The following is a 10,424-nucleotide window of genomic DNA, read 5'->3' as shown; positions in this document are numbered from 1 at the left end:
GGGCAGAAGAAATTAAACTCTGTCTAGCCTGAGCTGTCTCAGGGGGTCCAAGTACCCACATGTAGTAGATAATATAATAAACTGTTACCTCCCCTCGTAGGCAGCTTTGGGAGACCAGATGTCTCTTGCCTTAGTAGCTATCTGCAAATTGAAGTGTGCAAAGCTAACATATTTTTGCAGTCACCTCACTACTTACTTTTGGGATTTGACTTTTGGCTAAAATTATCAGGTTCCATTAATCCTGAAAACCAGAATCCAAACCTGTTGTTACTAAGAAGATACTTGGGAATCCACCTCGCTTTTTTTGTGCACCTGCAAGGACAGCTTCTTTTGTTTGTTCTGGAAACAGATTAAAAAAAAAAAAAAGTGCAAAAATGAAAAACATAACACACAAACGCAGTGTGGGACATGCCCTGAAATGAGAAAGTGCCCATACCAATAAACCATGGCTAGTGGCACCCCTTCTCGTTCCCACCCACGGGGCTGTGTGTAGGTGGCTGGGGATGCCCTGGAACAGCTTTGTGGGTCACTCTGCTGTAAGTCACCACTGTACACAGTGTGGCTGGGCCGTTCACGGCTGTGCAGGACACTGCTGGTTGGGACATTGCCATGCCGATTGGTCCTGTGCAGGACACGGCTGTGTGACACCACTGTGAAGGACATTGCTCTGTGGCTCATCACTGCATGGGACACTGCTGCTGCACAGGACCTGGTTCTGTGAGGCATTGCTGTGAGGGGTCACTGGAGTGTGGGACACTGCTGAGGGGGACATTGCTGTAAACGTTGTCAACATGTGGGAGACACTGCCATGGGAAAGACATTGAAGGTCATCACTGTGGAAGTCCCTGCAGTGTAGGTCATGGTGTGAGGGCCATCCCTGTGCCCTCACTGTGCCCTCACTGTGCCATCCCTGTGCATCACTACGAGGGTCATACCTGCCGGAGTCCTGCAGAGTGGGACACGGTTCCTGCCGTGCATGACATTTTGATAGAGAACATCGCTGCGTGGGACATCGCCAGCTGTCCTGCCATGCGAATCCCGCGGGCAACACCCACCACCTGGCAGGACAGCCCCGGGGACACGTACCCGCCCCAGCTGCCGCTGCCCCCGCACCCCGAAGCTTTGCCGCGGCAGCTGTGCCGCTGCCCGACCGGGCAGGGCAGGGCCGGGCCGGCCGCCCCCCGCCCCCGCCGGGCGCCCGCCCAGCCCTGCTCCGCTCCGCAGCGCGCAGCGGTGGCGGGGCCCGCACGTCGGGGCGGCGCGGCGGTGGCCGGTGTGGCGGTGGCCGGTGTGGCGGTGGCCGGTGTGGCGGCGATGGGCGGCACGGCGCTGTCGGGAGCGCTCTGGCTGGGGCTGCTGTGGGCCGGGAGCGGGGCCGGGGGCAGCTGCCAGGGAAAGTGCTGCCAGGGCCGGGATGCCGCCTGCGTCGGCGAGGGATGGAGGGAGGGAGGTGGCTACGGGACCTGCTACTGCGACGGAGGCTGCCGGCGAGCCGGGGACTGCTGCCACGACCACGGCCAGGCGTGCCCGGGTAGGTGCGTCCGCCCCCGGCCCTGGCGAGGGGGGCGCGGTGGAGGGCGGCCGGCGGGACCCCGCGGCCCCGGCCCTCTGTGCGGGTGCGGGAGCTGCCTGCCGGGGCTTCGCGGCGTGGAGGTTGCGCTGGGTTCGTGCGGGCACGGGCTCAGGGCTGCGAGAGGCGCAAATTCCTCCCTTCCCAGCCCGGGACAGCCCCAGGCTGGGGCAGCGCCAAGGGCAGCGGCAGGCTCAGGAAGGGGGACAGACTTTTCTCTCACTAGAGATCAGCTGTTGTACAGTGACAGTCTCAAGTTATTTTACCTCTACAATATTGTGTTACTTTTCACTCATGCAAGTCCCAAACACAGATTGATAGCAGGGGGGATGTCTGATTGCAGAGACAGCGGGGAGATTAATTTAGCACCTCCTGTGTCTCTCAGCTGATTCCTCACATCCTGACAAACAAATATCAATTAAATAATTGGGGAAGTCCCCACGGTGAGGTTTTGTCTAGGAGCATGAATCCGCAGGAATTTACTGTGGAGGCAAAGGCTTTAAAATAAGCATAGGAGCATGAGTGAGAGGGTCCTCTGCCAGCCCTCGGGGGATGGCAAGGCCTCCCAGTGAGCAATGACAAGGAGGGAAAAGTAGCCCAGTTCTACCAAACTGAGTGTCTGCTTTGTAGGTATTCACAGTGCCTCTTTCTGTGGGATTTCTACCCTTTGCAGTCTTCACAACTTGAAGACCTCTCTGCGCCTGGGATGCAGGACACAGACTTTGCTTTGCAGGTGCAGTACTAGTACTCGGTCAGCTTAATGTCTCTTCCCAACCGGCTGGATGCATGCCAGCATACAGCCAAAAAAGTCATGAGCCTCTGCTGCACAGTCCTGCTAATTAGGGTGTATTTAGCAGGCTCAGTGCCATGCTGACATAGCCACATAGCTTTGGGACCCAAGCTGGCTTACATCTGCCTGGATTGGGAAGGGAAGAGTACAATTCTCAGATGGTGTAGACCCATCCTAACGGATGTAAAACTGCACAGAAGAGCTCAGCAGAGCAGAACTATGACCCCAGGTCTCTAGAAGGAGTATGGTCAGCTTTCTCACAGCTAAATAATCTCCTCGGAGTAACAGAAGGGAAAAAAATGCACCACAAGGTAAGACAGAAGGTAGCATTTTTGAAATTAGCATTTTTAAAAATAGATTGTTTTCATTCAGGAAGGTCAGTAGAGGAAGAACTGGCAAGATGCTTGTCATACAGCCACAGCATATTGCATCTTTTCAGTAAATCAAATAATTTTTAATATTCAGGCATAAAAGGAGAGAGCTGGTAAACTTGCATAAAACAGAGCTGAAATCCTTCAAAAAGAAGCTCAAGATTGTGCTTGAGAAGTTCTAGTTTAAACACTTTCATTACCATGACTTCTGGGGTGACTTCTGGCACCTCATGATGCCCTACTGATATCAAGATGGTATTTTTTGTCTCGGGCTCAGTGGTGATTGCCTCAAAAGGCATTGTATGTCTACAGTATAAGCGCACCATGCTTGCACCCTGTGTGGGAGGTGGGTGCCCTAGATCCAGTCAGGAAGATGGAGTCTCAGTGGAGCACCCCTGTCTCACTGCCTCTCCTGCACCAGAGCTGGAATTTGCCAGTTTTTGGTGGCCCAGTTCAGGGAGCTAAACACACAGGGAGCTATTGCTGTTTTCTCTATTGCCTGTTTTTGCCTGGTTTCACTCCCTGCACTGCCTTGCTGCCCAGTTGTGCGAGCACCAATGCAAACGCAAACAGAGGGAACAGCTCATTTTTCATTCATGGATGTAGCATGGGAGGGCAGAATTTTGGCACCCTGGCAAGGTGGTCCTAGAATTCACACCCCCAAAATTCTAAATTTACAAGAAGTTGTTCTTGTAAAGGCAAATGATCATATATATTCTCTATGGCAAGTAGTCATTAGCTAGTATTCTGTATAAACAGAAATTCTAATTGTTCCAGTGGAAGTTTGTATCAATTTACACGAGTAAGGATGAAACTTTTAGAGTCTTTTTTCTTCCTATTGGATGTTGGGGTCTCCCCATTGAGTCTTGCTAAAATCTCTCTAAGTGTTTAATGACACCAAGGGTTGTTCACTGGCACCAAGGGTTGTTCACTGGTTGTTCACTGTTTTGAATGTAGAGTTCAAAACATTGAAATTGAAATGTGAAGAAAGGTGATCAGTGGTTCTCATGCTACTGCTTGTTTGTCAACCTGTTCACAACTCATGATTTCAGCACCTGCAGAAATGACATTTCATCCTCTGGGGAAAGTGTAAAGTGCCTCAAGTGTAAGTAATCAAGCGATGCTAGGATACAAGAGATGTTAGGAATCATACAAAAACAATGCTCCAAAAGAAACCACTGAAAGATGAACATCCTAAAGCTGCTAGTGGCAAGGTTAAACTCTGTCATGTCTAAAAATCATTGTAGGTTTGGTACTTTATGAATAGATGGCTCAGCAGAAGTTCATGGACTCTGGAACCCAAGTTCAAGAGTTTTAAAATAAACTTCCTTATAGTTCTAACACTGGAGAATATTTTTGAATAAAGAATATTTTTGTATGTAGCATTTTAAATAGGAACTATTGTCCAATGAGAAAGCCTGAGGAAGGATTCAGCTCGCCATTTGAATCAAAGTGGTTACTCTGAGAAAATCTAGAGATCCTTACATATATGTTGTACAATGAACATACTACAATCCTCCATTTTCCAGAGATGGGAAAAAAATAAATAGAATTTCACTCAGAAATAAGGATCTGTGTTTCATAGTGCTGCAAATGGAAGACAAAACCAAAGTTTTGGCTTCTCGAGCTGTCTTTCATAAGATAGAAATATAGAAATGTAATTTTTTGTTGTTGTTGTTTTTTTTGTGTTTTTTTTTTTTTTTTAATTTTAAGTGTTGTGTTAGCTTCCAGGTTTTGGTAGGTACCTGAGAACAAATCCCTTCCTTCAGTTTCCTTTGACTTGCATCCTCCTCATTGTTTCAATGAATCATCATTTAACATCGTTGTGTTAACTAAGCTGAGCAAATAGCAACACAGAGAGGGATCCATAAAGATGTCACATTGGTCCCTGATACTTCTTTTTGTGTGTCAAGAGATGGCACCATTCCTTTTATATCAGCTCATGGACCCAGTCTCTGTCATGCTGAGGAATTTGACATCTTTCCAACAAGGCACAAAATCGACCCACTGTCCCTTAATAGTTTTTGGGTACTGACTGCAAGAGCGACATTATTATCCCGTTGCATAAATTCCATTCTAGCAACACAATATTCTTATTTTACCACATGACTACGACAATTCATCCTTCTTACTCTAAATCTTGATAACCATAAAATTACCATGTATTTCTGCAGATGACCAATCTTTAACTGTCAGCTTGGTTTGATTCCAGTAAGACATGAAGTCATCACTTTATTTGTTATGCACTTACACAGTCCCTTTGGGAGTTTCTTCATGGAAAATTTGATGCTAGACTTTATGTTATCTGCATATCAAGGTGCTAATATGGGATTAATGTTCTGTGGAAATTCTTATTTATGTAGGTCATTCATTCAGCCAGCTTGGAAGAGAATCAATAGATGAGGAAACAGGCTAGATAGACAACTTTCCTTTGGATACTCGGGTAGAACTAAGACGTGTGATCAGGCACTGAAGTCTGTGCTTGTACCATAAAATCTAGTGGAGTCAAGGACTGTGTGGTGCAGTGTCAAGTGTCTGCATGTGGCAAAGGGGGCTTTTTCTGTGATTGTCCAGCACTGTTCTACAAATCATACTCAGGAGCTGTCTGGGAAGGTGTTCGTCAGTAAGTACAGGAAAACACCAGAGCAGAATGGACAACTGGTGGCCCAATACCTGGAGCAGCCCTGTGGTTCTGTTTCTGTGGAATTCCTTAGGGCGTGGAATGCAGCATCCTTAGCCACAATGCACCTGGTGCTGTCAGGGCACTCAAAAGTGGGTGAGTTTGGTCAGAACAGCTGGTGCACAGTGAGAACAGAGGAAGGGAGTTGTAGTAAAGTGGTAAGGACATCTGCCAAGCTGCCTCTTTCAGAGGATTTATCTGCTTTATGATATTGGTAGTAGTCCAAGAAATTAAGAGATGTAATGACAGAGCAAACACTGCAACTTCTGTTTTATGAGAAGAGTCACAAACCCCAAGGAGGTTATCACATTCTACTCTTCCTTCCCAGTGTCTTGTACTGGCAGAATCCCAGAGGGCATAAAATGCTTTCCTGAAAGACTAGTTTGGTCCCATCACTTTCCTGCAACACTGATACAAGGATGTAACTAGTGGCTAAACTGTAAAGCTTCTTGGGGATTTAAATTGTAATCCGGAAATGCAGAAAAAAAATTGAAAGCATGTGATATGTTCCATTACAAGCTAATGAGAAATAGTACACCTGGGAAATGAAAAGTTTTATTTAACTAAATAATGAGAAGCATGACCCAAAACAATCCAGAACCAGTTTAAGATAGTCCTTCAATTGATGATAATGTGTATTTTGTACCATTCTCTAATGTGAAGCACCAGTCAGGTGGCCTCCAGGAAAAAAGGCTTCTGGGAATGGATCACCAGTCAGATTTAATGTCCTTGTAGGCTACAAATTGAGGATGACTTGTGTAGGAAAACGATTGCTTATCCTCAGCAAATTCTTCCACTTGATGGATGCTCATGTGTGAGACATTTTTCTTATCTGCTCTTTCATGGCTCCTCCTGCCATGGCTGTGCAGATTTGAACCTCCCAGGTGGAGGGGTTGTGTTTGTTCTATCAGTGAGCATCCAGAGATCATCTTAATCCAACCCCTCTGGGCTCAGCCTGCAGTGAAGCTTTGAAAAGCTGTAGTATTCATTCTATCTGCTAGGGAAAGGGAAAATTTTTAGGTTATACAGTTTTCAAAAACAGGGACTTGGTGTTCCTGGAGATGAGGCTGAGGAAAGCAGTTTTATGGAGATGTAAAATGGCTGCATGTTCTTTACAGTTGCATATAGTTTTAATGGAAAAATAAAGTGAAGACTTCTGTGTTATGTAGCTTCTCACTCAGGAATAATGTATCTATCACCTGTTTTTGTATTCTGTGAATGACACTGCAAAACCTTTTCCTCCCTGCCTGAGGGAAATGCAGTTTCTTATGATTCAAAGTTTACTTTAAAAATAATGGTACTTTCCCCAGAATTTTTGACTAAGTTCAGAGGAAGTTTGTGATCCATGAGAACTGAAATTCAAATATCCAGTGGACTGTTCTGTAGTTGGAAATGAGCAGGTCCTATGTTAAAACATGGAAACAAAGCTGTGGCAGTGGACACAGTTCAGTGTTGAGGAAAAAAGAGTTAGAAGTTGATCTGAAGAGAATAAAGCGTGCTGCTGTTTGTTCCAGCCTTTAAACAAAATCTAGTGGTGTAGGAACTGCCAAGGAGGGTCAGACCGGTCTGGTGTAGGCAATCCATGAGCTGGTCTCCTTTGAGGCTAATGCTTTATGCTTCAGAAGAGGGTACAGAAGAGCCCCGCCCCACAGCTGTAGTGAAAAGGTTGTTTCTTTGTGGACAAGGGATGGAATAGGGAGCCAAGCATTGCAGGCAGGTTTGAATTTTCAATTTGAGTATGCAAAATCCCAGAAGAGCGTTCAAACCCATATAAATGAAATTAGAAAAGAGAAAGTAAAAAACCCAAACCAAACAAAAAGCTCCTCAATATAACCTTATTATCTCAAGCTTTTGAGAGCAATTAAGATAAAACAGAAGTTGTGACCATTAATAATGTTTTAACACTGTTTTGCAGCTATTCCCTGTGTTGTGGGGGAGTGGAGTCATTGGAGTGGCTGTGCAGAACAATGTCATCCCGGGCTGCGGGTCCGTAGGCGCTACGTACAACAGGAACCTAAAAATGGTGGGGATCCGTGTCCAGCTCTGGAGGAGAAGGCTGGCTGCCTGGAATACCTGACTTACCAGGGAGAGGACTGCGGCCATGAACATGGTATTCTCAATTTCATCCCTCTGCTGTATATTGTGTCCATCACAGCCATCATAAATTTTACTGATGTCAATGAACAGCAAAACCCAAGCATCTATCTGCAGTTAGCTGGTTAAAATTATAATTTAGAACTTTCTACTGTCATATTGCTTTTTATTCAATAATTTGTTTTTCTACTTTGACTTTTCTTAATTCCTGTTAAGCAAACAACTAAGCTGCGTGCATTCCTTCAGTTGGATGTAAGTTTCATATTATCTCTGTGTGAAGTTAGAACACAAATTCAGTATGAAACAGGAAACAGTATTCCTTGTGGGATTCCAGTACATCCTGTTTCCTCACTGGCTAGATGGCTAGCATTATTAGATATTTTTTTCTGAATAAAGAGAGAGCTTAGCTGTAGGGAATGAGGTTGAAGTCCAATGCTGCCAACATTTTATCACTTTTTCAATAAAGTGAGCCAGCATTGCCATCCACAAGCTCCTGATTCATTCACCCACTGTTACAGTAATTGAAATATGACTCAGCTGTGCCTTGCTGTTTTACCATAACTGTTTTTTTCCTCAGTCCCTGCTTTCATAACTACCTCTGAATACGGTAAAGAAAGAAAAAGACGAGCAGCATCTTCTCTCTGGCCTTCAGACAAAGAAGCAGCAGGGTAATCTATTTATCATATGTATGTGGGTCATCTTGTTCAATAGAAAACCGCTGTCTACAGAAAAAAATGTAATTAAATTTGCAATCATTAAACAATAAGCTATAGCTCATACTGGTTTTCTCTCCTGCAGTTTATTTGCATGCTCTAGATATTGTTTATTACTTGCTAGTTGTCCTGAATTAGACATTGGAATCATGGCAGATCTGACAATAGCTGCTTTTGAAAGCCAGCAGTAAACAATGCTAAAACAAAGCAGAATGTATCCTAAGTATAAGTCTGAGAAATTAGATGTAGGTCTCTGAACATGGGCTGAATGGGATTGGTCCCAAGAGACCTTTTTTTTTAAACTGTTTGACACAAGCAGTAAGAAATTTTGTTTAGTTACCAGTAGAGATGGTAATGAAGTTTAAATTAGGCTATTCCTGGGTCTGTAATGCTCATAATGTTTTATCCTGTGCTATTTTTCCTAGAACAATAAAACTCATTGATATTCTTAAAGTCTCTTTTCCATTTTCTTTCAGCAGCATAGAAGAAAAAATACAGGTTACTGAGATCTGTTTTCCAAAATAATTTAGGAATACAGAACACTACCAGAAAGTGAGGTTATACATAAAACACTGGACTGGGGCATAGAATTAGAAATAGTTTACATAATGTTTTTAAGAATCCGGTGATTGGGTTAGCGTCAGAAGGAGATTTGTTAGCAATGATGATGTCTAACTTGTAGTTCACAAACACCACCCTTACAATATGTAAGTCCATTCAAAGTGCCTACTTAGCTCATGCTTTATCTCTCATAATCTGGTGCTTTTCCTCCTGAGCAGATACTGTGTGGAGTTCAGGACGGAATCTCTTTCCCAGCACTGTGCTTTGGAGACGCGTCCGTACGCGCGCTGGATGCAGTACCTGCGCGAGGGACACACCGTGTGCGTCGCCTGCCAGCCGCCGGCCATGAGCACGGCCACGCAGCGCTGCTCCGGAGACGGCCACAACGCACACGGGTAAACCAAAACCCAGCACAGGAGTCTAAACCTCTCAGGATCTCATTAAAAGCTGCATTTATTGTACCTAAGAAAGGGAACAGCTCAAATCATTTGTAGAGCTCAAGGTTTTATCCTTTCACTTCTCACAGAAATTGCTTTTAAAAGCTAGATAAAATTGGGAAGTCATTTCAACATATGAGTTTCATGCTTTATTCACTATTGTGAAGAAGTGATGGAATTTGTGTAGTGGAGGAGGACTTTTTACAGCTGTGGGCACTTTTACTTAAAAAGGGTATTTCCTGCTATAGTCCAAATCTGACTGCAGAATTAACAGTGGTGGATTGGTACTCCCCTCAAGCATATATACCTGGTTTTTAGAAAAGTAATTGTGAAAGTAGATATTCAGAACTGATTTTTATTTGATTCATGCATTTATTAATATGCATACTACTTAATACCTGTACAACCAGCTACTCAACCCACTGTCCTGGATATTCCACTTAGGGATATAATGTCTACTCCAGAAAGCATTTTAAGAGCTAGATGAGTTTAATAACATCTTACATTATTAAATCTTCTGACATTTTATACAACACAATCCAGTAACACTAAATACACAGCTTTACTCTTCTAATTTCATATTTATTCTCATTTCAGAGATAAAATCTTACACTGGGAAGCAATTGGCAACTCTCAGTGCCAGGGAACCTGGAAGAAGATCCGGCAACTGGAACACTGTTCCTGTCCCCTGGTGCATAGTTTTATTTTTACATAAAAAGTTTAAAAGACCTTTAAAACTGCAACAAAAAGACTAAGAAAATTAACACCAATGCCAAGAAACCTATGTATTTCTGCTGCATTTTCTGGAGCCTTAACAAATTTTAAATGATTCAGGACTTTGGCAGAATCATTTCAGGAAATTCTCTCTGCCTTAATACAAAATGCAAAGACTGATCTCTGTCTTAGAACACTAGAAGCACATTACCATGTTTCTCTTTTGTAATTAAACAGCTAATGTTTCTAACCATAGTAGATGCTTTCCTTACGTTCTCCATCTTTACTGGCCATGGCCCTGTCTCCAGGCAATGCTCCTACTCAGCAGTGAGCCAGCCAAATATTTTCAAGTCTGAGAATAGTTACTGTCAACATTTAAGAGAAAGGGTGAATAAAAATGAAGTTTTTGAAAGCTAAAACTGATTTCAATTTAGGTACTTTGTTCCTCTCCACTATCATCATAGACAATTTTTTACACTATAATTGTGTAAGTA

At 43.9% G+C, this 10,424-nt stretch overlaps 1 protein-coding gene across 1 annotated transcript; it reads left to right on the top strand.

Annotated features, from left to right (window-relative positions):
- The first annotated feature begins 938 nt into the window (after positions 1-938).
- Positions 939-10,349, top strand: SBSPON (somatomedin B and thrombospondin type 1 domain containing). The gene is made up of 5 exons (XM_038129283.1): positions 939-1,531; positions 7,327-7,521; positions 8,083-8,173; positions 8,998-9,174; positions 9,814-10,349. The coding sequence occupies exons 1-5, from the start codon at positions 1,030-1,032 to the stop codon at positions 9,929-9,931; spliced, it is 1,083 nt and encodes a 360-aa protein (XP_037985211.1). The 5' UTR covers positions 939-1,029; the 3' UTR covers positions 9,932-10,349.
- The last annotated feature ends 75 nt before the right edge of the window (positions 10,350-10,424 follow it).

This window comes from Motacilla alba, chromosome 2, assembly GCF_015832195.1.
Source record: "Motacilla alba alba isolate MOTALB_02 chromosome 2, Motacilla_alba_V1.0_pri, whole genome shotgun sequence".
NCBI lineage: Eukaryota > Metazoa > Chordata > Aves > Passeriformes > Motacillidae > Motacilla > Motacilla alba.
This window is presented reverse-complemented; position numbering and strand designations above follow the sequence as displayed.

What these genes read in the sequence shown, in the direction of transcription:
- SBSPON (XM_038129283.1), top strand. Translation starts at nt 1,030, where the DNA reads ATGCGAATCCCGCGGGCAACACCCACCACCTGGCAGGACAGCCCCGGG. An exon ending in GGACTGCGGCCATGAACATG is followed by an intron (nt 7,522 to 8,082) that starts GTATTCTCAATT and finishes TTTTTTCCTCAG; the next exon opens with TCCCTGCTTTCATAACTACC. An exon ending in GACGGCCACAACGCACACGG is followed by an intron (nt 9,175 to 9,813) that starts GTAAACCAAAAC and finishes TTCTCATTTCAG; the next exon opens with AGATAAAATCTTACACTGGG.